Genomic DNA, 26,878 nt, shown 5'->3' with positions numbered 1-26,878 from the left:
AACCGTGCGTCTGTGGGTTTAGCACCATGATGAGCCGTCCAGCGTCTTTCGCGTCATGGGTATGGGTATAGCCGCCTCGCTACGATTGGCAGTTTTGACATGGCTTAGTTCCGGATTATTCGCAGGGTACAAGTTCGCTAATAGCATCAGTGGCTTCGTTCAGCAGCCGTCGTGTCCCAGAAGAGCCACACGAGACGTAGCTAGCGGGGTGGGAAGGATTAAACCGCCGACGTATAGGCGCCTCTCAGGCCATCCTTGAAATAGCCTGCGATTCCTCGGTTTTGCCTATGCCGAGTTTACTGTCTTCGTCAACGTTGGAACCGACAATGGGCATCACCAAAGCAGACACATCGAGCAAGCATGCAGGAGAAGATCACCTCGCGGCGGTCCTCCCTTCAGGTCCTGCATGGTACAAGCAGCCTCATTTGCTGCGACTCAACCTCATCATTCTTTCATTGGTTATGTTCTCATCCGCCAACGGCTTTGACGGATCTCTCATGAACGGTCTTGAAGCCTTGGACCAGTGGAAAGCCTTCATGAACAATCCTACTGGAGCAAAGCTGGGATGGCTGAATGCCATCTACTGGCTTGGCTGCGGCATTGGCTACCCAAGTGCATCCTGGATTGCCAATCGATACGGGCGCAAGCCAGGCGTCTACCTCGGATACCTCTTCCTGACGCTGGGCTGCGCCCTCCAGACTGCTGCCCCTAATGCCGTTGCGTTTATGCTTGCTCGTCTCTTTCTGGGAGGCGCGTCTGCCCTGTTCGGCAATGCCGTTCCTTTGCTCATCAATGAGGTTGCTTACCCGACTCACCGCAGCATTTTCAACTCGCTGTTCATGTCTGGGTGGTACGTGGGTGGGACAGTCGCTGCTTGGGTCGTCTTCGCCTCTCGTACCTACAACTCCTCCTGGGCTTGGCGGCTTCCTTCAATCCTCCAGGCCCTAGTGCCTGTTGTCGGATTACCAGGGTTCCTTCTGGCCCCGGAAAGCCCTCGCTGGCTGATCTCGGTAGGCCGCAACGAGGAGGCTCGGGCAATCCTTACGCGCTACCACGCTGCCGGCGACGAGAGCTCTCCCCTTGTGGCATATGAATTCTCCGAGATCACTTCGACCATCCAAGCGGAGCAAGAAGCCCACAGCAGTGGCAGCTACATAGAGATGGTGAAGACACCGGGTAACCGATGGCGCCTGATGATCTCTATTACTTTGGGACTATTCGCACAGTGGACCGGCAACGGAGTGATCTCGTATTACCTGTCGCTCATCTTGGACTCAATCGGAATTACCACTGTCCGTGACCAGACGCTCATCTCGGCCTGTCTGCAGATGTGGGATCTCGTCTTTGCTATTTTAGGGGCGTTCCTTATCGATAACTTTGGTCGCCGTCCACTGTTCCTTTCCTCAGCGGGCATCATGTTCGTCAGCTACGTGCTGGTGACAGCGCTCTCAGGATCATTCCAGACCACTAACAATGCGGCCACGGGGGCTGCTGTGATCCCGTTCCTGTTTATCTACTTTTCAGGATACTGCATTGCTTTGTTAGTACCACCACCAGCAGCAGTAGTTTCGTGTTTATGCTAATGTGGTCTAGGACACCATTCTTAACTTCATACCCCTGCGAAATCTGGCCGTACCGACTACGATCCCGCGGTCTGACCGTGACCTGGGTGGCGACGATTATCGGCATGTTCTTCAATACATTTGTGAATCCGATTGCTCTGGACGCGATTGGGTGGCGGTATTACATTGTGTTTATTGTGGTGCTGGTGCTGTTTGCAGTGACTGCATTCTTCTTCTACCCAGAGACAAAGGGATACTCGTTGGAGCAGGTGGCGGTAATCTTCGATGGGCCGGTAGAGAGTGAAGTGGATGAAGAGAAGCGGCTCGAAGAGAAGAAGGTGAATAGTGTTCATGAGGAGAGAGTTGCGGCCTGATACTATATACGATGAATGATACTACAATCCTCGATCCAACACCCGCTCCACCTCCGCAGGCAAATCATAATCAAACACCTCCTGCTGCTGCCTTGCAACTAACCCAGGAAAGAACCCTACCCACATTAGCATCATCCCAAGGTCAATAGAATAAAACATACCCATAACCCACATAACCCAATACATCACCCACTCCCCCCACCCGCCCATATCCCTCTTACTATTCTGCATCCCCCTCGCCGTATCCAAAATCCGCTTCACCCTCGGCATCCTCATCTCCACATACCTCTTACACGCCATCTGAATCGCCCTCTTCTCCCCCTCCACCCCACCACCAGATCCCCCAGACATGCCCCCCAACACTTGTTCCTGATACCAAACCCCAACCTCATGCCCCAGCAGCCTCGCCAACGCCTCCACATCCTCCAACGCCTGACTCGCCCCCTGGCCCGACGTCGAGGGCAACGCATGCGCCGCATCCCCCACCAACACCACACCCTCCCTCTCCCACGTCGGAAGCTCAGGAGTGGTAAAGGTAGGCCACATGGTCTGCACCTCGACGGAGTTGATAATGTGGAGCACAAGGGGGTCAGTCCAAGTGGAGAATCTCGATTTCAATTGGGATTTCACATCATCCACATCTACATCCCTCCCGTCGGGAGGAGTAGGTGTTGAGTAGGTCGTCCACCAAACCAAGGTATCCCCCGGTTCGGAAACATGATACGCTGAGGAGCGAGTCGGGGACGTAGATGAGCTGGTGGCATAGAAGTAGCCGAAGAAGCCTGTCCCGCTGAAGTGGAGGTTTAGGGAGCCGGGTTCTATACCACCGATGGTGTGTGTGGGTAGGAAGCCGCCGATGCCGATGAGGCCTCTTTCAATTATATCATATATCATTAGTATGTATACTTCACTTCATGAGATAGATATGTAGGATAGGGTAGACTAGGGTGTATACTCATATCTCGGCCCATCCCCCTCACCATCAAGTATACTCTGTTGTCGAACCACACTCCTCAACCCATCCGCCCCGATCACCAAATCCGCATACGCAGGTTCACTCCCATCCACGAACGTGACCGTATTCCGCTGGGTAGGATGGGAAATCACCCTCGCTACGCGCTTATTATACACGATGACGTTCTCCGGGATGCGCCTGTGCAGGCAGAGCCAGAAGTTGTGCCGGCTTGTGCCGAGGAGGTGGAGTGCTTTGTTACTTCCACTACTTTCATTACTTCCGCTGTTGCTGCTGCTTGATGATGGCAGTTGGATTAGTGTCTTCCCGTGCTTATCTTTCAGGTTGGTGTGGTCGAGCATGTAGCCGCTGGTGACGGCGTCGCGGAGGATGCTCTCGTCGAGGCGTTCGAGGACGCGCAGGCCGTTTGGGGCGATGCCGAGGCCGCCGCCGACTGTTATTTTGTTGGTGGGGTTAGGGGGGTTAGGGGAGGAGGGGGAGGGGTATGCTTCGTAGATGGTGAATTCGTGGTCTTGGGAAGGTGATGAGGGGGGTGGTGGGGGGAGGTGTTTTCGGAGGGTGAGGTATGCGGCGCAGCCGGAGATGCCGGCGCCGATGATGATGATTTTCATGGTTGGTTGGTTGTTGTTTTTGAGGTTTGAGGTGTAGGTAGGTAAGGTGTTGGTGGACGTGGGGATAAGCTTGTGGTGGGGAGTCATGATGATGTTGTTGCCTACGGGATGAGCCGATGGTCGGAAGTTTATTATTTGTTACGTGGTTGGGGTCTACTTTGGTTCTGGGTATAGAGTTTTGATGATTCCAGTTGTGGATTGGTATTATGTTCACAATAATGTACAATGTACAGAATGGACGTTTACTTTAAAAAGGCACTAGTAGATCGGGATGTCATACGCATCCAGATCATACAACCATGTGTCAATCGACTTCTGGTCGTACACGCACTCCATCTCCGTGCCGTTGTTCTTCCACAGAGGACGCAGAGGCCACGAGCAGATCTTCTGCTCCTCTCCCTCGAGATCGCCGCTCAGCACGGTGCCGTTCAGAGTCACCGGCTCAATGCCCTTCTCGACCCAGTTCATCAGGTCGCCGAGGGAGTTCTGGGGGTAAGGTCCGTTGGGCTGCAGGGAGTTGGTGTTGCAGTGGGAGGCACCGGGAACGAGGTAGAGACGGTAGAACTCGTTCAGGGCTTCAACCGAGGCGTTGTAGGTCTTGTTGGGGAACATGGTGTCGCGGACGGACTCGAAGTAACGCACCGAAGATGCAGGAGGGATGCTGTTGTCCGATTCACCGTGGTAGTGGATGACCTTGCCGCCTGCAGCCTGGAAGCGGGACAGGTCGGGCCAGGTGGTCTGCAGGACATCCTCGTAGCGCTGGAGACCCTCGAGCATCCAGTCACGCAGGGTGTCGTAGGTGACGTTGTCCAGAGTCGAGAGGTTGTCAAGGTCCAGCAGCTGCAGTCCGTGAGTCACCCACTCACCACCCAGCTCAGAGATGTCGATACCGTAGGTGCCGGTGGTCGAGTCGTAGATGGTCTCTGCATCGGTAAACTCCGAGCCAATGCGGTACCAGAAGTAGGCCTGACGACCCTGAGAGTCCTTCAATCCATCCAGGATGGTCTGAGCGACGCGCACACCCTCCGCCGTGATGGTGCCGTTCTGGGCCGGGGTGGTCACGCCCATGCTGGTGGTGGCGTTGCAAGCGTAAGGCTTACCGATGGTGGACTTGAGATCAAAGTTGAGCTGGCACAGATCGGTGCGGCCGATGACGCCGTCCTTGCGGCCATCGAGTTCATCGCAGGCGTCAATGATCAGAGTCACCATCTCGGAGAACTCGCAGTTCTCAGGGTAGTAGTCGAGGGTCTGCTCCACGACCTGGGGCACCAGGTGGTTCACCTGCTGCTGTCCATAACGAATGGCAGGAGCACCAATGACGGCACCATCCCACTCCTCGGGGAAGCGCTGCACCTGACTCCAGCCCTCACGACCACCCTCGGAGCAGCCCTGGTAGTAGGCATAGAGCTTGTCAGACATGCTGTAGAAGTTCTTGGTGAAGGCCTTGCCGATGGAGGACATCTCGTGGTGGGCCTGGTAGCCGAACATGTACAGGGCATCGTAGTTGGCGGTACCATTCACCAGGGGGTACACAGAGGAGAACTGGGTGTCGAAGCTGCCAAAGCCACCGTCGGTCCGGCCGGCGACGGCACCATAGGGAAGACCGGCAGGCACGTTGGAGGCAACGTTGATGGCAAAGCCAAAGCCACCGGTGGACACCCAGCGGTTCTGGAAGTCATCAGGAGTGGGCATCCAGAATTGCAGCAGGACGCTGTCGTCCTTGCCTGCATGAGAATAAGTCATGGTGATATTGCAGTAATCATAGGTTCCGGCCGGGAAGTAGTCGGATCCAGAGGTGGATTCATTGTAGACGGGAACCGCAGTGACACTGGAAGGGTTGGTGACCACACCCTGCACCAGGCCGGATGCGGGCACGGCGGCCTTTGCGTGAGCAACGGTACAGACCTGCTCGAGAGTCGCGGCGCGCGCGAGGGCCGCCGCGGAGGCGGTCCAAAAGAGGAACTTGGACATAATGAACGACTGACCAAAGTTAAAGAGAGACTGAAGGAGTGACTGGTTGAGTGGAAGATTGACTGCAGCAGGGATACGTAGCCATTATATACGCCTGAGAGAATATTTGAATGGTTCTTAAACCACTGCAAGCAACGTAATCCACCCCACCCACGAGGCATTGGAAACAGCCATCTTGATTGAGGATGCGGTCGTCCGCCGGTTCGGATGCAACCGAGAGAACTGATCCGGCCGGTAAACCTGAAAGTGGCAAGGTGTGGGTGCTGCCTGGCGAGAAGGTAATAAAGACTGGATCAAGGATGACGAGGCCCTGCAGGTACAGGTTCTCCAACTAATGATAACGAGATCGGGTCTCAGCGGTTGGCATGACTGGGGGATTAAGCTTAAAGCTGGTCCACCAGAAGAAGAGCGTTGAAACGGACTAACGCGGCTGGCGGCGATCATCTTCCGCAAAGGTGAAAGTCTCCGCCGCACCCTCCCGCTTATCAGGAAGAGTCTCGGCAGTGGCTGCTCGGTTCCTTCCAGAACTGCATGTTTCTAGGCACTGATAACATGCCCTACACTCTAATCTCCGAATCAGGTCGGGTGAGGTTGCCCAACAAAGACAGTCGGCCAATCCAGTGATCAATGGGCTGATCGGAGACCATGAAGCTCCTGATCAATTACTCAAGCCGTATCCATCGATGTTTGGGTTATACGAGCTAGGAGTTGTAGGCAGGTCAGGAACCGCAGTCGTACGAGATTGAAGGTTGCAAGATGCACAAAGAGGCAACTAGGTATGGTCCGGTTATTGGAATGGAATGGGTACATAGGATGAGCCCACCCTGCTGTCTTGTTGCATGCCATGGCTCTCAGAAGTTATCCCAGACAGTGTACCTATTCCTACTCAGACTGGATGCATTCAACGGCAACGGGCATGACGACCAGACCAGCTACAGGAGGCCTAGGTAGCAGCCAAACCATGGTCTGTTGTGGGTCAACACGTTGCAATTGTATTGTGAACCAGACAATGCTGGTTCGAGAGCAGTCAATCCATTGTGTCTGTTAGCTGCAGTAGGTTCTCAGCACAATCCCTACTATTGGATCAGATAACGCTGCTGCTGCTGCTGCTGCTGCTGCATACTGGTCACAACGGCTTTTCCTCTCAGATGCGGCATCACAGGATAAGGCGAGAACACCATGCTTTCTGGTGAACTCATCCACTAGTAGAATGTGTTCCTCATTCTCGTCAGATGATTGACGAGCGAAGGCAGAAAGCGGTATCCCTTGTTCTGAATTGGAATCTGCAGTCTGCTGCATCCTTTGCAAGCAGGGTTCCCATAGTGTACAACATGGTAGGGATATGGTGGGATGATGCGTCCAGGCCCACAGGGGTATTCTGGAATATATATAAAATAGAGCTAATTCTAGGCCAGGAGAATTAGTAATTTTATTAATATACCAATAATAATTAGTATAATGAGAAGAATTATTCTTTTAATTATAATACTTATTTTCAGATTAGTATTATAAATAACTGTCAAAATATATAAATAATACCTTAATATTTAGATAATGCTTGGCTTAACAGCCAGATAAAATAAGATATTAATTTCTACAATTACTTAGGTATATAATCTGTAATATTATTTAAATAATATTATTAACTTATTCTTACCAGAAGATTTTCTTTCTATATAAATCTAATAAAGCTTTTATAATATAACTAGTTATCTAAGTTATTTTAATCTCTGTATAAACATTACTATTTACAGATTTAATTATTAAGTTAATTATACTAGAGGAGTAGTATAGTCTCAGAGCTAGTCTTATTAAAATACTATTTTTGATGATATTTAATTTCTTACTATTTATAAAATATGACTATTCTCTTATATAATATATTCTATTAAGAAATAAACTTAAATCTAACTAGTATATCCTCTAGTCTAAAAAAGTCTGAAAATTAAGATATATACTATTTATCTGGTTCTTGACTATAAGAGATATGCTTCTTGTATATAATAATTTAACATATAATTCTACATTACAAAGCTCTAGTAAATAGAGACCTGAGATATATTAGAAGTAAGTTTATATTTAGACAGACAGAATTATCTGTATACAGTATATTATTTTTAACTATAGCTTGTAAATCTTTAAGCTTTTGTTTTTTTTAAATATTTTTTAAACCCTGCTTCTCAACAGTCTTATTATTATTATAGATATTACTATGAATATTATCTACAGCTCTCTGACTACCTAATAAAGTATTTTATTAGTTATAACAATAATATTTATAAGCTGGAAATCTGTATTATCCCTTTCATTTTTTCCATTACACTATTATTATTAATACTTTTATTATTATATTATATAGTCAAGGTGGTATCTATCTATATAAGTATTACTGATTTATATATACTTGAATAGTAGCAGTATACTACTTCTACTTTATCAGTATAAATGTTATTAATATTATATATTTCTTTAATAGTTATCCTAGCAGATCAGGACTTTTATTAATTATTATCTGTCTATTTCAGCAATCAGCATTATATATATATTATAATATAAATATTTTATATAGTAGGCAGAATTCAGATTAAAAAATTTAATTTTAACTAATACTAAAGATTATCTTAGATTTATTAAATTAATAATATATAGAAATAGTCCTCCTGTCTTTATTAATCAGATTTAATAAATTATAAATATTAATTTTAATATATTTATAAATAAAGATATAAAAAGACAGGTCAAACTAGAGTGGTTATACCTGACCGTTATATCTTAACCTAACCTTAACCGTAACCTGACGGTTAGGTTAAGGTATAAGAATCCTCTTAACTGTATGGTTAAGGGTAGGTTATGGTTAAGAGATTACTTTAATCAATCTTAACCACAGGTTAGGAAGATTAGGTATACTCAGAAGGTTAATAACTGTAAGTTAATTAATAATTTATACAGTGACTTTATAAAAATGATATATTAGTAGTAATATACTTTTAATTACTGTATTATTAGAACAGATATAAATTAAATTAATTATTAATTAATAATAATTAAATTTTCTGGCTAGTAATTAGCAGCCTAATAGCTTCTATGTTAAGTTTTTATAGATAATATTAAAAATTTAAATATAATTATATTAGATTACTAGAGAAAAATATATAAATTATTATTTAAATTATTTTTTTATATTATCCTGGTCGGTGGTTATAATAATAAAAAAATTATATAATTTAAACATTTATCTATATCTGAATATATATAATATTACTAAATTAAGAAAAAGCTTAATCTTTTTTTTAATAATATTTTATTTTTAGAATTATTATTAAAGTTATCTAGATCCTCATTTTTACTGATATAAAAAATTATTATTAATTTATTATTTTCTTGATTCTCGGCTGTAAATATAATAAAATTTAAAGAAAAATTATTAAGAATATCTTAATATTCTTTTATAATAATAAAATAATTAATATATATTTAAAATATAAGAATTTTAATAATTTCAGAATACAGGTAGCTCTGGTAATAGTAATAAATATTTTAAAAATTATTAAAAAAATATTTAATATTAATATTATTAATTATAATAATTAGAAAGTTTTTAATTATATAATAAAAAATAAAAAATTAATTATAACAGGACTTCCAGTAGGTAAGAATATTAGAGTATTTAGTAATTTTTAAATAATTATTAGTATAAATATAACTTTAAAAATAATTAAATTAATATTCTAATCTTTGATAATTTATATATTTTTAATATTAAAATAAATTTTAAGCTTTTTAAATATTATTATAAAAAATAAGAGCTTCTAGTATTTTAAGATATTATAAAAAATTTTATTTAAATCTAAAAATATACTAGAAATTAAAAATAATATATTAATAACAGGATTTTACTAGCAGTAAAAATAAAAGATTTTTTTAAAAATAATTTAATATTTAAAATATTAATCAGTATTATTATCTAGTTAGATATTTTTTTTAAATTTTTTAAGTTTTAACATGGGGTCTAGAACTATTATAATTATATAAATATAATTTTCAGTTTAGTAAGTCTGGTAGTAATATTTATAAAGTTTCTGATATATATTTTCTAAATCTTAAAAAATCTTTTTTTTTAAAATATTTATTTTTATACCAGCCGGTTGATAGACTGGTTAAGATAATTAAAGAAATTATTATAAATATTATAAATTTTATAAATTATAAGTTTACTGTTCTCTGATAGGCAGAAGATAAAAAAAAATATAAAAATTTAAGTAAATATTTTAACTATTTCTATTTTATAAAAATAGAATAAAAATAATTAATATTATTATAATTTTAATACTAAATAAAATTTTTAATAACTGGACATAGTTTAATTATATAATAAATTATAAGATAAGTTAAGTTCTATTAAATTTTATAATTAAAAAATAGATAGTATACTAAAACAGATTTTAATTATTAAATAAACTAAAATTTCTCCTGGTATTAAAGACTCATGTTTATAAAATATATAATTTTTTAAATTTATAATTAAGAATTAAAAGAGTAAATAAAAGAAAATAAATAAATTATAAAAGTTATTTATAAAAATCTTCTGTAAATAATTTCTAGAGTATTTTATATAAGATTTTTATAGATAATTTTTAAGGAATTCTGCGGAAGTTTTTTATAAATAATTTTTATTATATATTTTTTTAATTATCTGTAAGATATTAGAAGAGATTTCTAGTTTTTTATTATTATTTTTTTATATATATTTAACTACTTTATTTATAATTTTAATTTAGAATTTTTAAAGAAAAATAACAATAAAAAGTTAAATAATATAAGCTAGACAGAGAATATAATACTAGTTTTAAATAATTTGTATAAGATTAGAGTTTATTATAATATTATAAAAATAAATACCCTGGCTAAATTAAATTTAAAATTCTAATATAATAATATTAAATATAATAATATTATTATTAATATTATTAATGGTTATCTTTAATAGCTGGTAAATAAAGTAGTATTTTTATAAGATTTCTAAAATAATTTTAATTAAATTTTTATTAATATAGAATTTAAATATCAGTCAGAAATCTAATAGAATTTTATAGTAATTTATATTCTTTATTAAAAAATATTTAGTTAAAGTAAGAAATATTTTTTAATTTAAATTAATTTAATAATTAATTATAATTAACATATGCCCGCTGTCTGGAAACTTTAATAATAATTAAATATACATTTTTTTTAAAAGTTTTAAAAGATATTTTTTTATTTATATTTAATAAAAAAAAATAAATATTCAGGAGAATACTAAAGTAGTAAAATTAATTATTTATTTAAATTAAATATATTTAATAATATAAAACAGCAAGCAGCAGGTAATAAGAAAATATAATATTTAATTAAGAAAATTTCTTTTATTATAAGCAGCAGGAGCCTAGAAATATTATAATAAATATTAATAATAATAATTTATTAAAAAGTCTAGAAATTTCATCTAAAAATAAAATTCTAAAATTAATATTTATAGAAAGACTGTTAATAATTATATACTTATAATAATTCTTTATCTAATATTTATTTAATAGTTTACTTAAAAATATACTAGAATATTTATTTTTTATAGCTCTTGTAAAGATAGTAATTTATAAAATTAATTTTAAAATTATTAATTATTAGATACTGTAAAATATATAAATATATAATATAAAAAATATAAAAGATTTTATTAAGGAATAATGCACTTTCTTAAAAATAAATTTATATTATTATTATTTTTTTTAATTAAAATAAAAAAATAGTTTCTAGTCTTGTATATAAGCCTAGCTAAAAATAATTATTTATTATTAATTATAAAAAATAAGAATTTTTTCTAAGAGAGTTAAATATAGGATAATTTTTTAATATTTTATAATATACTTGATATTAAGATTTAGAAAAAAAAAGATAATATAAATTAAAAAATTATTCTTTGTCCGGATATTATTATAATTTATAAAAATCTATAAGATAAAAGAAGAAGATTTAATAATATTTTTTAAAAATAGATTTAATAATTATAATTAATTTATAATAAGTTATTTATCTGTATAAATAATTAAAGAGAATAAAGAATAAAAAAATTTAATTAATATAATATTATTTTACTCTTAAACATGTATTAATATAAATATAATTTATTATATTTATATATATTAAAAATATCTAATAATAATAAGTTTTTATAAAAGATATCTTTTATTAATTTTATTTATAAATAAGATTTTACAGTATCTAGTAACTGTTATATAAAATATCTTTAATATAATAAATATTTAGATTTTATTAAGTAATATAAATAGAAGTTTTATAAAGATATTTTATAATTATTATTATAATAATATTACTAGTAGAGTCTGTAAAAGTCTTTTATAAATTTTAATAGAATATTGTCTAATTATTTTTATATTTATAATTAATAAAAAATACAGATTTTTAAATAAATTAAATAAGTAGAATAATACAGAATATTATAATTAAATAATACAAATAATTTACAGTATTTAGACTTATTATAAATACTTAAAAATCTTTTTTAAATTTATAAAAAAATAATAAATCTATTTATTAATATATAAAATAATTTTCAAAGAAATTTACCAGCCTGGGAAAATAGTTTAAAAGATATTTATAATTTATAAATAATATATAATAAAAACAGAGCTGTAAATATATATATTTATTATTATTTTAAATTATAAGAATAATTTTTTCTTATAAATTTAATTTTTATTATCACCCGAGGTAATATTAGATTAAATAAATTAAAATAAAATAAAATATACTATTTTCTTTCTTCTGATTATTTTTAAAATCAAGAAAATTAGTCTTGTATTAATTATCTAAAAAGATATAAATAATCAGAATAAATAATTATTAATCTGAGTATATCTTACCCGTGCTAAGATCTAAAAAAATATAATAAATAAATCTTAGCGCTAAGAACAGTTAAAATAGTTAATTATCCTATTTTTGGACTGTTCCGCGGTTAGGTATAAGAGAATCTTATATCTAACTGTTAACCTGACAGCAGGTATAAATTTTTCCATTAACCTACCCTACCCTGGCCGTTAACCACTCTAGGTCAAACAGAGATTAATCTAAGTATATCTTAATTATACTAATATTTAGATAAATATAATAGATAGGTCTTAGCAACAAGACCACTTAAAATAATTAATTATTCTAATTGCAACTGTACCGCAGTCAGGTATAAGAATTGCTGATAACCTGACCTGACCTGGCCATTGCCCACTCTAGCTCATCCCGATGCCCAAGGCCCTGATAGTTGGGTTATTCTATCACATAATGGCTCCTTGTAATATACTTTAATCTGATTATATAATATATTATTGCAGATTCGACCATTTATGGGTATCTTGTAATGCGTGTGACCTGGTGATATGGGATTAATTATAAGTAGCCAGTTACATGAGCAAGGAGAAAGTGACATGCAGCTCGAAAACAGTCAATCTGAGGCAGGTTCGCCAGGATGTGGAGGACCAGGTTGGGCACGAGACTTGGGCGATCAAATCATGTGCTGCGGAGTACTCCACTCGATACCTTAGCACTTTATTAGGATTTTATTACCAAGAGCTGCATAGATGCATCTCATAAGGCCAACAAATTCTCACTAGTTCATTGCTGGAGCGAAATCTGTTCTGGGGAGTTTACAGTCGGCTGCATATTAATGGTACAGCGCGAACCTTCATGCATTGCCATCAAGTCCATACATCAAATTTTACTTCCCAATAGAAGAAAAGAAAATAAAAACATGCCAACAAAACCAACATATGCTAGATAGAAAGCACGGATCTTATCCGCCATGAGCTGCCGCACACGGCTATGGATCCCATCGGCTCCGATCAGAATGCTCCCTGGGAATGTCTGGCCGTCGGCTGTCGTCACGGTAATACCTTCTGGGGTTTCTTCGTACGCAACCACGGGGCTCTGGCTGTGGAGCTTCCTGGGGTCCGCGATGTGGTTGTGGAGAATCCGCAACATTCCACTGCGCTCCATAAAGATAGTCGGATATCCCAGATTGAGAGACAGTCAATTCGCCCATTTATATGGAAAGTGAGTCGGTGCGCTCGCTTCAAGCAACTTAGGACGGTAGACTCACTATTGCTGAAGATACTGCAGAGCAATGGATTTCTCCATGCAGTAGCCGGTCTCATCGAAGTGATATCCCTCCCACAAGGGGGCCACGACTTTCTCAATCTCAGTCCAGACGCCCAGTTGATTCATCAGCCGATTTGTTTGCGGGTAAAAGCCGATAGAGGCGCCCAGCTGAGGGGCGAAGTCCCCGTAGACCGTGATGGTCCGGAAACGTCAACCAAGCAGGTAGCCCGGCGAGCCATCACGCGCCGTAGTGAACATATTGGGCCCAGCGCAAAGGCCGCTTCTCATACTTCTTGTGCTCCGATATCGCTTTGACTGCTTTATGAAGAGCCAACGCGACATCTCGGTCCGTCAGGGCTTGCATCCCGCTCCGGTGGAGCTGCGAGTAAAAGGAGACAGCAACCTCGACGCAGACCGCGTCATCCGACGGCCAAAGGCAGCCGACCACATGTCGGAATCCCGCGACCTGAAAGCTGCTGACAACATGGAGGTGTTCGTCCAGGAGCCCGGCGACCCGGGCCTCCGCCGTCGAGCAGGCAGAGAGGTAAGCAATTTGTCCCTGCACGTTGTGGCTCTCAAAGATCGCTCGCGCGGTCAGAACCTGTTGCTCGGGGGTGGCGAAGGCTGTCTGGAGAAGCAACCCACTGTCCGCGGGGTTGATGGGATCGGCCACGCCGTGGCAGGCGAAGTGCACGATCTGGCTGTGAGGAAGATGCTGCATCACGGTGTCGACATCGGGTTGGAGGAGCTTCTCCATCCGGATCGAGGAGCCAAGCACGGTTTTGATGGCGGCCACCTCCTGCTCCACACCCTCAAGATCTGCAGCGCCGGGGGTTGTGGGCATGGAGACGAGGAGCAGCTTGGCTGGAGAGCCTGAGTTGGATGCAAGATGAGACGGGCTTCGCTTTCTCATTTCGAGCAGAGTATTGATTGAGGATGTATATGAGGAGAGGACGTATGATAATGTATTTGCTGTTGGGCCCCTTGAGCGATCTCCAGCGGCATGAAAGGGAAACAATGTAAATCCCCCACTTGCTATCCACCAGACCCGGGGCAAATCTTCGGGGGAATCCTGGGGACGGAAATCAAGTGCCCTCAGAATAGGCTCGACGCAATCCTGCCAGAGCCACCTTAAGAGTTCCATGTATTCCTTGTTGCTGGGACCTCCGCTTGAGTCAACAAGTTTCATTATCCAACCATTGGCTGTGTCTACGTTAAGGTCTGTAAGAGCAATGACCTTAACCCCGTTAGATGAGAGTGCTATCGCATCGCTTCTCCATGCGTTGAAATTGATCGCGACAATAGTGCCTTGACCCGCTGCGGTCCGCAATTGCTTCTCCGTTAAGCCCTTCTGAAAGTTCTCGAAGCCTGGGAGTTCCTGAATGCGACTAACGAGACTTTCAAATTTGGCAATCGAGTTGGCTTGATTTGGCGAATTCCCATTTGTCATGATTTCATCCAAGCCCAGGCCTTGACCCGCGCGGTTGATTGCGAGGCGCAGACGCTCGTACTCTGTGCATAAGGTAGGATGTGCCTCTCTGAGCTCTTTCTCGTCTCTTTTGGTGCCCATCAAGTTACCTATAATAATGGCCCGTCCGCGCTCTAGGAGCTGCAAGGCCTCAGTCCCCGATTTCCCTACACGCAGCGCCAGTTCACACGCTTCGCTGCCAAGGGCCCGATACTGTTTGATCAAATATTGGCTGTCACCCATGGCAAGCGAGCTGGGGTTGATGCGTCTCAGGATCCTGATAGACTCTGCTGCGGCTGCATACGCACCATCGAAATCCTTTTCCATCCGGCGAGTATCTCGCAGCATTGCAGCCATTCTCAGTTGTAATCCAGGAAGAATGGTCGGCGACCTCCACGACCGTGATAGCAAAGACGAGATTTCCGACCAAGGTGGAGGATTGCATTGTGCAAGCAGATTACAATGGTGGAAATGACAATGTGCAAAGTATGGGGAGTCAAACACCACGCTTTCTAATGCTTCGTGAGACAATGCAAATGCTCTCGAACGATCTTTATCGTCTCCGAGGTCCTTGTACCTAGTATAGATGTGATCTGAAAGCATTCTCAAATAATTCGGCCGAGCCGGATGATCATAGGGGATGGTATCAAGGACCTCGGTCTGAAGCTCGATCGACTCCTGGAGATCCTTGATGTTCCTCAAACACATATACCGCATCCTGAGCATGGTTGCTAAATTGATCAAGGCTTTACACCGCGAGAAGAGACCTTTGGGGACGTTTTTGATTACCTTTCTACTTATATAGATGGCCTCCTCGAGATCCGCAAGTTGATGACTGCGCGTATACCGTCGCAGCAGCTGCGCCGCGAGGGTACCCCGGAACATCAAATGTTGCAAAAGTTCCTGAGACAGCGCATTGAGTCCCTGCCGGCCTATCTCTATGGCCCTGTTCAGCTCCTCCAGTCTCGATGTTTTGTCGTATAGGCACCCATATGCGGTGACTAACATGGTGTATATCTCGACTGGGCAGGATTCAGACTGGAGGACCTTCATAGCGGTATCGATAGCCTCCGCCTCTTTCCCAGATTCCATAAGACATTCTATGATATTTGTGGTCCATCGTACACGTTCACTTCCTCTCCCCTCCAATTCAACAGCTCGTTGCAAAATGGGGAGAGCTTCGTCAAGAAGATCTGCGTTTACCGTTCTCTTAGATAGCCAGACAAGTGCAATTCCTAGATTAAGCATCGCAGTCCGGTATATAATGCTATCTTCTCGTGGGATTTTTATGACGTTTCTGAATAGCTCAATGGCCTGCAATGCATCCTGAACGTGGGCCGTACTCTCAAATTGCCGCAGGTAGGCCGTCCCACGGTTGTAAACGACAGTCAGGTATTGTGGATGGGTGGTTGGGATTATTTTCAACAGGCGCCCAGACACTGCCATCGCCTCTTCGTTGAATCTCGGGTCACCGGTATCCTTGAGTAAGCATTCAAGATGTCCCATGATTTTGAGAAGCTTTTCAATCTGAAAGTCCCCCCTTAAAATCTCAAGGTTGGCCAAATCGTAGAGCACTCGGATTGACTCCTGGTGAATGGGCACACGGTCATTGCCGCCTGGGGTATAGTACAAGAGCTTGTCAAGCAAGAAATATAAGAGATCTAACCAGCGGAGGAAAAGAGGGTCCCTCCCCGCCGTCAGATTGATGCATTGCCGCAGCACCTTTACTGCTATCTCCATGTTCCTCTTCACATTTGTACTCGGATCGTGTCTCTCTACTTCCAAGGATAGATTCTTTAGATCATTTGATAACTCCGAGCTGTTAGCCGGTTCTTCCCCCTTCCTTGCATGCGACAGCATGATGAGAGATTCTTCGAGATATTCCAGGTTCCATGTTCTGATATGAAGGGCCATGAGAATAAACGCCGTGGTATAGAGGTCGACTTCGTGATCATGTGTCCCCTCTGGAAGAGTCGTGAGAATTTGAAGAGAGAGCTCGAGCAGCTTTTCGAGACCCCCCTCGTAGTATGTCATGTTATATAGCCTTGAAACCAAGCTTCTAAGGGCTTTTAGATGTTCCACGAGGGCTTGAGAGTGCATTGGTGTCGCATCAACCACTTGCTCAAGATCCCGGATCGCAACATTGAGGGATTCCAGGTCTGTGACAGGCCCCTTTTCGTGATTAGGGTCTTTGAATTCTCTCACGAACTCTGCTTCCAACTCGCCAGACATTGGACCGAGATATGTGACAGACCGAGTAGTCGCTCGGGGAGGGGATTGCTCTTGCTGGATTTATTCTGTTGACGCCTAATAGGATCCAAGAAGTGGACATACACAAATGAAATTGAGCACATCTGATTTTACCCCGCCCCGGGGCCCCTGTCAGTAGTGGCACGTGAGCTCATCTCAGCCGCGCCGAGCCTTGCAAAAAGCAAACACATGGCGCGGACGCGGATATAAATCCCTCTCTGGGATCTCGCTTATGTCTTGCCAATCATTGACCCCTCTCCCGTCTGCAAAATGCATACAAGCGTTCTCCTGAGGCAATTTCTCCTGCCGTCCTCGGCAATCAAGCTCGGGCGCTTCGTGGTCAACGTCGACGAGCCTCTGTACGACTACCACGACCCCTCCGGCATCGTAAGCCCCGCCACTCTCACTGCGGTCCATGCCTGCTACGAAGGTGATGAAAATACAGCCGTGGATCGCAGCTTCGGGAGTGAGCTGACCTCGTTCCTCTCATCCACCCTCTCAAGTCGGACGCGGAGCGTGGTGCGCATCAAAAGCCAGCAGGTCAAGGCCTACTACCTCGACAACAGCGCGCAATGGTTCCGTCAAGTGGTGCAGTCCGCGGACGTTGCCGAGTGGATCGAGCAGAAGATCGACGAGGGCGAAGATATTTACATTGTGGTTGGGTATCACACCGTGGAGGATGCAGAAATCATACAGGAGGGAGGAGACGCAAGTGGCATTAGGGGCAAGCTGATAGTTCCCATCTCCACTGCCTTGGCTGCGACGGGTGTCGTGATCCCTCTCGGAGAGGTCTTAAACCCCGGGGTGTCGAGCAACCACGAGCGGACGGAGATGCAGCGGCACCGGTATCTGGCGCAAGGCGAGCAGATCATCGCGGTCCAGTATCGGAAGATCCGGTGGCGCTTTTTCTCGGGCCGGAGTTTTGATCAGGCTTCCCTGGCGCAAAAGGCGTGTTGGAAGAGGTATGATAAGCTCCGGGGTGCCGGAGACGATATGGCCGAGATTGAGATGGAGGACGAGCTTGCGCTGGAAGAGGAGCGCGAGAGCTGCGCTAGGGGTGAGGATAAGATTCTCTCAAGTGCTATAGTAATGACAGATTGAGGAAGTTTGGATATCCCCTCTGTACAGAAATGGTCTTAAATAGACAGATTTGCCGGAATACGAAACCTAACACGTTCTTGAATGCATTTAACACCAGTATCTTAATGGAATCTCAATGGAATCTCAATGGAATCCTTAGCCCTAATTTCGATGGAACGCGTAACCTACCAGATTATTTTGACAAATCTGCAGACGCGCAAGGGCATTCTTCACCACCAGCTTTCCACACGTGGCCATCACTTTGGATAAGGGTATAATTGATAGTTTGGTCTCGAATGTGGCACCAAACCTTTTCCGCCACATCTTTCCACATATTTGAAGCAGTTCTCACAGCCCTTGCAATCACGTGATGCGAATGTTGCCATCAGAAAGCATGTTAGATATGTAGACTAAACCAGCGGCAAACGCACTCCCTAGAGTAGTCAATTGGGGGCAAACAGGTCCAAGAAAAGGACTACCACCCGTCAAAACAAACAATATCTTGTGACCCCCCTATTTGAACCATGTGGACCTTTTGCCGGACAGAAAACAAGGCCTGGATGTCAATCGAGCAACAAATTAGCCACCGACTTCATGGCCTTAATGAAATGGAGACGTAGGGGTCAAGCAAGTTTATCAACGCTATAATAAACTCTCCTTTTTCCGCGCGCGTGATATAACGAGCTGATGTCCCTCCCCAACCGACATATGTCCTTTCCGCCCACCCCTACTTCAGAATATTCACAATTCGTCCACTTCGGGAGATCATATCCGAAAAACGGCTCCGAAACTTCTTAAACTGCTGCACTCACTCTGATATTTCCTGTACATTCTCCGATGAACAACGAAGGTCCAGGCTTTATCGAAAGCCCTCTCCCCCTTGTGACCGATCGACGACCACAACCCAACATGGCGGACCTCGGATATGACAGCCTGAGCCCCTTGGTAAATGGGGAGGCCAGAAATAGTGACACCATGAAACGCCCTGATGATATGGGCGCTCAACGCTCAAGTGGAATGGGAAATATGTCGACAGCTCCGGAACCGAGAGCAAATTTCGATGCTCACGAGGGCATGAACCTACAGCTCTTAGATACAGGCGCTGAATTCCCGGCTCAGATGTGTGATGCCAGACCCATTGACAATCTAAATGACAACAATGTCCGCGACTTTTCCAGCAAGGGTGAGACAAGCGAGACACTGTAAGGCAGGGATGGGTCCATGTAGAGGGCTCCTCTGTACTGTCCTGTAAAAGTGCTTTCATATCGTATAGGGGTCTCTGTTACAGAATATTATGCTACGCTTCGCAGAGATAGTTAGCAAGTATTAACCTCAGGGTGAGCGAATTATGGTGCCTCCCGCTGAGGGTTCTAGTGCTCTAGAATTCCCATGCGTCTCTACTTTACTTATTTACTGAAATAAAGCGTATTGATCGAAAGAATAACAGCTAGTGTCTGTCGTCACTGATTCGGGTGGTTTTGGCAAAACAAATCTTAGACAGACAACGCGGTGGATCATGCCAAGCTGCTTAGGTAGTTGGGGGGATCAGCTGTCGAGCTCAACAGACATTGAATTCTATTTACAAGTGTGGACGTGGAACATCAACTACGTAGCGTGATATCACGATGTTTCAAGGGAAATGTGAGATAGTAGATAAGTGTTTCGAAGATACATCTAGAATTCCTAGCTCACGATAGCCTTGTTATGCTAGTAATGTGCTTTGGTGCCAAGTACTTCATTCAATAATTTGGATGGGTTTCAACGAAAAGCTACTTTCTGGGAAATTGATGTCAAGAGTGCATGTACATTTCTTTGGGCGTGGAATAGTGTCTTAGTATCAGCTTGTTACGGGATAAAGTTAAGGAGACAAGTGAACAATCGTTTGACTGGGTTGAAGCGCAGTCGGGTAACTCGAGAAGTACTCAATTAGTTACAGTTAAGTTTCAGGGTTATCTTTGTAGAATGGACGTGTTGGCGGGAACTTTGATGGCATACACGCCATATTTGTGCATAAGACATCTTCACTAACGTCACTAACATTACCAATTATCAACTGCTGGAGATGGGCAGACTCATCGCAATCCCATCTTGATGAGATGTAGATGAAGCGTGAGATATCGCCGCTGGTATGCTGCCACATATCTGGAGAAGCGGTCCGCGCTTCACGCGAAGCGCGACAAAGGGCGGCTCGCGACCCGGGCCAAGCACTTTGCCTCACAGCCCCGATCGATCAGCGACCAATGTGGCAAACAAAGTCTTGGACAGATACATTATTGCCAGAGTATTACAGCAGTGCGAGACCCATTTGCTACCATTGAGTACGCCAAGTCGATCTGGCATCCGGAAAATGTAAATCGGTCCTCCCAAGGCATTAAGACCGATATAGATGAGATACGATGGAAACATGGCTTGTCGAGAAGTGGATAACCGCAAGCTTGCGTGAATTGCAGGAACCAGCAATAGTATTCCGTAGCCCAAGCAGATAGATAGAAAGTCGGGAAAGGTGCCTTCGTGGAAATTGACGCACTTGGATGGACTGTGCGTGGCCGCGAGAATGAAACTCGAAAGATAAGCGTCATATATCCACTGGTCATGGTGGAACTGAAGGTGAACGAACACGGAAGCTGCGACGGCCATCCAGATGATGGTTGCCGCTTCTTTGAGATGAGACGTAGGATGGCCGAGACGGGTACATAAAGTGGGAACAGATGGGGTCAAAGCAGCGGAAAATATAGTAAGGATGATGATTGTGTCATCCAGTACAATCTGTGCTTGACCAATGGGAAGAATAGCATAATTGAAAACATAGTTGAGTGCAGGGAGAGAGGTGGTGAAAAGTTCGATTAGCCGGATGAATGACAGGAAGATCGCTTCCTCGAACTCTCGCGAGGATCATTTTGTGTTAGCGGCCAGATAGCAACACTTGAAGCAGAAAGTGTAATATTTTTAGGAAGCTTCAGCGAGATCAGTGTCTTGGTCCGTCAATATAGCATGAAGGAAGATATACTAGACGATCTATTTTAAAGGGTGAAGACAGCAAGTCCGGTCATCGATTCTGGTCCATTTTTTGAACCTGCCCTAGATTTGATCAACGGCTGCTTCCACGTTTTTCGGACATCAACAAGAATGATAGATGATCGAATCCGACCAAACAGAAACACAACACACCCTTCATCAAAGCCACCTCCCCAATCAATCCGCCTTACTCTTCGCAAACCGCCCTGTAAACCTCCGAATCTGCTTCTCCTAAGCAAAAACCAGAATCTTTAACAGCCTAAACGCTGCTGTCAAAGCTGTATAAGTCTTAAAAGCTTTATTATATCTATAAAAGGTAATGAACAGTAATATAATATAACTTATCTTAAAGAAAATAAATCCCTGAAAATACTAGTTTATAAATATACTAGTACCCCAAATCAATACCATATCAGGAAAGAGAGATAATGTTATAGAATAAATTTTTACTAGAAGACTTAGCTTTTTAGTCTTATTATTATTTACTAATAAAATATAATATATAAAATCTTAGAAGCTCTGAGGCCCTGTTGTAAATATCAGTTATTTCTTCAAGTTCTTGTCTAACAGACAACATACTCTTGGAAACAAGGGGCGACCCCTAACATATTATATATATAGATTCCCAGAATTACAGCCAATCTGAATAATTTATTCTAATAAAAATAATATACTTTGGTACTTCCTGACAATTTTCCTGTATATATAAATACTACTTATTATACAGCCGAAGCCACTAATAAAGTACATTAAAATAATTAATAATGAGCAAAGAATAGATATATCCTTATTCTTTATATTCTTTTTACAGATCTGCTCATAAGTTTCTATTACTAAAAAATAAAAATACGAAAGAAAAGAGCCGGTTTACCTGAATAACTATATTAGAGGTCGCCCCTTGGTTCCAAGAGTACATTGCCTGTTAGACAAGAAGGAATAGCTAGTATTTAGGACAGGGCCTCAGAGCTTTTGAGATTTTATATATCATGTTTAGTCAGTAAGTAATAATAAAGTCTAGTGGGATAAAAAGTATGAATGACTGGAGGAGACGCTGTCAGCACGTGACCCGCACAGGCAGCCTTGTAGCCTCAGGCAGATATTCTACGGGGAACCGTGGATGGAACAGCCATGGATTGATGATGGTACCTTGCCAGAGTTTTCAGCACTTTTACTTTTCGTTACCACAATTCCATTCAAGTGGATGCGATGCAGGGAAAAGAATCACCCAGCGGGCCCCGAAGTTGCCCGATGCAACGAGTGTTGCAATTCAGACAACCCTTTTGTAAGGAAGATGTCGCACTGGAGATGGAGAATATGTCTGTCACACCGCCTCCCAACTAGGAAGGACCATTTCTGCAACCTGCAACCTGACTATTCCCGATTGGGACACTGGTTGAACCGGCAGAAAATCGGAGGTTCAAACAATGATGATGGCCAATAATTCGTTGCTCGAGGAAATTATAGAAGATCCGTGGACTTGATGTACTATTGCTTCAATATGCAGATATAGGTATGAGTGGTCATAAAAGAGCCACGGGTAAACGATCTTTAATTGAGGAAGGCAGGATGCTGTTTAACTCATAAATCAAAATATATATAAATGACATTGATATCCGGCATCATGAACCCACGAATTTACTGGCGAACGAGGTGAACTACTACTGTTTTAAGCCGAATTGAACTTGTGATTCAACTCTGATCGTCAAATAAAGAAATTAGTAAAGACCGTCAGTCTTTTATCTAAATATCTTGTCAGTTTAGGCATATAGCAGACATTTGCTAAGTAGGATGTCTTCCGCAGCACTGCAAGGAAGCAAACCAGCAAGGGATCCAAGACAGCAAGAAGGGTCAGATGATACTATACGGAATGCAAAGCTGGCACCCCGTGGGAACAATCGGGACATAGATGCACTCGGCAGTCACTGCGCTTATGGAACACGCTGGGAACTACGATGCATACAGGCTGTCGAGGAAATTACTAAGGCAGGTAGGCTGGTAACCATGTTATGGAATATATCTACAAACCCACGTTTCGGTCGATTGCAATGCGCTTGATCATGCAGCTGGATGGAAAGAGCTCAAGTCTAAATTAACATTTGTCTATCATCCGGGCCAACCATGGCAAGCGAAAATAGTTTTGATGGGGAAAAAATATGTATCAAGAAGTGAAGGTCGACCGAAAAGAACACCGGAACACAAAATCGGGGCTACCCAAAAACGAGAGAACTCCTATCACCAAGAGACGAGGGTGGCGGGGAGGGAAACCCGTGTCATCCGTTCATTTCCTTACAAAGCAGCCAGGGTCATGAAGACGGCCACAACGGCACCGAAGAGGGAGCCGGAGAGAGTGCTGGCACCGCTGAAGGCAGCGGGGGAGGAAGAGCCAGCGGCCGCAGAGCCGGAGGTGGAGGACTGGCCGGAGGTGGCCGAGGTGCCGGTGCTACCAGAGCTGCCCGAACCGCTGGAGCCGGAGCCAGAGCCGCTGGAGATGGCACCGGCAGAGGGACGAGCAGAGGCGGAACCGCTGGGGCGGAGGGGGTAGGTGCCGTTACCGAAGACAGTGCCGTTCACGCCGGGGCGGCCAACGGTGAAGCTGGGGGTAGCAGAGGCCTGAGCACCAGAGGAGGAACCGACAGCCTTGCTACCGGCGGCGGAAGAGGCAGCAGCAGAGACAACGGAAGACGAAGAGGAGGTGGTGGAGTTCTTGCAGGACAGGTCGAACAGGGGAGTGGTGGAGAGCTCGCTGCCGACGATACCGAAGCTGGGGTTGGGGGTGGTGGGGGAGGCATCCTGCAGGATGTACCACCAGGTGTTGACGTTACCGAAGAGAGGGCAGCCGACCTCGTCCCAGAACTTCTTAGCATTGGCGATGCTGGCGACGGCATCACCCTGGGAGTCACCGCTGACGGGCCAACCAGTCTCGGTGATCCAGACCTCCTTGTCACCGGCGACAGCCTTGGTCTTCTCGACGGACTCCTCGAAGAGGGACTTGGCGTTGTCGATGGAGTTGGCCATGCTGCTCTGGAAGAAGGGGTAGCCGTCAAAGCCCAGCCAGTCGACGGCCTCGACGACGGCAGAGTTGGAGCTGTTGGTCCAGGAGTCCCAGGTGTCGACGTGACCGATGGAGACGTCGGCGAGGGCAGTGCCGGAGATGACGGAGCGGACCTCCTTGATGTAGGAGACGAGCTCGTCGGGGTTGACACCGACACCGGCATCGGCCTCGACACCCTCGACGGAGTTGCGGTAGAGATCCTCACTGCCGACGGAGATACCGACGACGAGCTTGCCGAGCTCCTCACCGTACTGGGAGATGGCGGTCTTCAGGGCGGTAATTTCGTTGTCCATGCCACCACCGGAGGCCCAGAGACCGAGCAGAAGGGAAGTATCCTGGGCAATGGCGGCGGGGATGGCCTCGATGACATCGCTGGTGGAGTAGGCTTGCTATGAACCAGTTAGCGAATGTTATAATCATTATATAAGATGCATTCTCATCTGGGAAGGACGTACAATCATGGTGTAGAGACGGGCAGAGGTGAAGCCGGAGGTGGTCTGGAGGTTCTTGGCGGCCTTGAACTCGGCCTCGAAGTCGGCCTGGAACTTGGAGCTCTCATCGGAGAACTTGTTGCCGTAGTTGAAACCCTGGTAAGCAGCCTCGGAGGTGGCCAGGGTCATGGCGAAAGCGGCCAGCTGGGCGAGCTGCATCTTGGAGAGCATGGTGACGGTCGTAAAAAAGAACGTAAGGGATTATAAAGAGTGGGTAAGGTGGGAAAGAGAGTGAGACGCTACACAGAAAGCTGAGAGCGATGGGATGGAGTGTAAGAGAAAGAATGGAATGAACAAGGCACAAACCGAGTTCTGATTTGGAGAGAGAGAGAGGATTGAAGATGAAAAGAGAGAGAGGAAGAGGAAAAGAGGAGAAGAAGTAAGATGTATGAGGGGAAAAGAGAAAGAGACGACAAGAGAAAGGAAACTAAGGGAGGCAACCGAGACATTCTAGACTCGAGGCCCGACCAGATTGGCCTGAACCCGGAAATTCGGCCGCCCCGTCAGTAAATCTTGTAGCCAATGGGAGAGGATTGTGCCTGAGTTGGACTCCACCCCACCACTGGGAGAGAGTGGAGTTGTGGCTGCCACATGGTCCAATCAGGAATGTCCCCGCCGGGATGACAAAAGAGCGCAGTGGAGCTCTGGTGACCTTGGCGAATGCTGGTTGGATCCAGGGACAGCCACGAAATTGACACCCCGGCAGCCGAGTGGCAAATCACAGAGGCACAATCAAGACTAACCATCCAATAGTAACGGGATAAAAATAGCAAGCTATTCTTAGGGCCGATGCTTGTTCTTCATAGAAATAAACACCCAATTCATTTCAACGGTAATTAACTGATTTAACTGGTTTGAATGGATAATAACTGGCGGAGTGGGGGAGAGTTGCTTCTAGCCCTTCTCCTTATGCCCCCCTGATTCTCTTTTTCTTGTCCTTTGATCCATTTTGTGGATATTGCCTTGCCAGCGTCCATGATGGATTCCGGCACGGGTTCCCCCTCTTCCCCCCTCAGCGGGGGCTTTCAGGGAGGCCATATTTCTTTGGATTTTGGGGGGGTGACATCCAGACCCAGGCTTTTGACAGTAACCAAGCTAGACTTTTGGTGTTGGTTGACGGGAAAATCGTCAGCAATCCTTTCCTTCTTGGATGAAAGGGTTTCCATGTTTGGCCCCAGCCGGCTGACGCGGTCGGGCAGGACATCCATGCAGGAACGGTCCAGGCACACCCAGGGGGTTCCTACAGTAGTGGATGCTAGTCAGTCACTATGTATCAATTCATCTACAGGGTAAACTCCCCTGCTCGCATTGATCACATCCTCTGGTTGTCACCAGACAGGTCATCTGCCGAGCATCTCTTCCTGCACCATCATCACACCACGTCAACGCAAGCAACATCGAGGCAATTCCAACCTGCCAGCCCGCATCAATCCGAAGGGGGAAAGTATTTGGCCCCGGAGGATTGGGGTTTCTCCCGTAGAGACTGAAACCCGACCCCAACTGTTGCACTGCCATACATAGTCATCATGGTAGTAAGTAGTGTTGGTGTTTCCGATTGCGGAGAAGTGGAAGAGTACAGGCAGATCTGGTGCAACCTGACAAATTTTAGATCTACCTATTTAACTCCAGGAATTGATCTTGCGACCCCCGGAACATGGTTGCGGTGGTGAAAATTTCATTGTGAGGGTAACAATTGAAGTGGACAAGGTCAAGGCACATGGCTGGGTGGGATCGAGATCTGACCCGAGGTTACTTGACTTTGTGACTAAACAACGGATCTCGTCGGTCCCTGAGAGGCACGCATTGAGCAAAGATCGTCCATCCTCCACTTCCCATCTTCCCATCTCTTCCGGTCAGAGCTCAATCCATGTACCTGCGTTGGCACC

At 43.5% G+C, this 26,878-nt stretch overlaps 6 protein-coding genes across 6 annotated transcripts; 2 read left to right on the top strand and 4 right to left on the bottom strand.

Annotated features, from left to right (window-relative positions):
* Positions 1–1,957: 1,957 nt before the first annotated feature.
* AKAW2_50905S (FAD-dependent oxidoreductase) lies at positions 1,958–3,607 on the bottom strand (the record flags this gene model as incomplete). The annotated part of the gene is made up of 3 exons (XM_041690775.1): positions 1,958–2,052; positions 2,098–2,807; positions 2,892–3,607. The coding sequence occupies 3 exons, from the start codon at positions 3,605–3,607 to the stop codon at positions 1,958–1,960; spliced, it is 1,521 nt and encodes a 506-aa protein (XP_041544326.1).
* A 171-nt stretch (positions 3,608–3,778) lies between these two features.
* On the bottom strand, positions 3,779–5,491 carry AKAW2_50904S (uncharacterized protein; the record flags this gene model as incomplete). Its single annotated transcript, XM_041690774.1, has 1 exon — positions 3,779–5,491. The coding sequence occupies one exon, from the start codon at positions 5,489–5,491 to the stop codon at positions 3,779–3,781; it is 1,713 nt and encodes a 570-aa protein (XP_041544325.1).
* Positions 5,492–13,874: 8,383 nt separating this feature from the next.
* Positions 13,875–17,336, bottom strand: AKAW2_50903S (CHAT domain-containing tetratricopeptide repeat protein; the record flags this gene model as incomplete). The annotated part of the gene is made up of 1 exon (XM_041690773.1): positions 13,875–17,336. The coding sequence occupies one exon, from the start codon at positions 17,334–17,336 to the stop codon at positions 13,875–13,877; it is 3,462 nt and encodes a 1,153-aa protein (XP_041544324.1).
* Positions 17,337–17,624: 288 nt separating this feature from the next.
* Positions 17,625–18,455, top strand: AKAW2_50902A (uncharacterized protein; the record flags this gene model as incomplete). The annotated part of the gene is made up of 1 exon (XM_041690772.1): positions 17,625–18,455. One exon carries the CDS (start codon positions 17,625–17,627, stop codon positions 18,453–18,455), a length of 831 nt encoding a protein of 276 aa, XP_041544323.1.
* An 888-nt stretch (positions 18,456–19,343) lies between these two features.
* Positions 19,344–19,640, top strand: AKAW2_50901A (uncharacterized protein; the record flags this gene model as incomplete). The annotated part of the gene is made up of 1 exon (XM_041690771.1): positions 19,344–19,640. The coding sequence occupies one exon, from the start codon at positions 19,344–19,346 to the stop codon at positions 19,638–19,640; it is 297 nt and encodes a 98-aa protein (XP_041544322.1).
* Positions 19,641–23,735: 4,095 nt separating this feature from the next.
* Positions 23,736–25,163, bottom strand: bgt2 (GPI-anchored beta-1,3-endoglucanase EglC; the record flags this gene model as incomplete). The annotated part of the gene is made up of 2 exons (XM_041690770.1): positions 23,736–24,890; positions 24,957–25,163. The coding sequence occupies 2 exons, from the start codon at positions 25,161–25,163 to the stop codon at positions 23,736–23,738; spliced, it is 1,362 nt and encodes a 453-aa protein (XP_041544321.1).
* Between the last annotated feature and the right edge of the window lie 1,715 nt (positions 25,164–26,878).

Source organism: Aspergillus luchuensis, chromosome 5 (genome assembly GCF_016861625.1).
Source record: "Aspergillus luchuensis IFO 4308 DNA, chromosome 5, nearly complete sequence".
Taxonomy (NCBI): Eukaryota; Fungi; Ascomycota; class Eurotiomycetes; order Eurotiales; family Aspergillaceae; genus Aspergillus; species Aspergillus luchuensis.
This window is presented reverse-complemented; position numbering and strand designations above follow the sequence as displayed.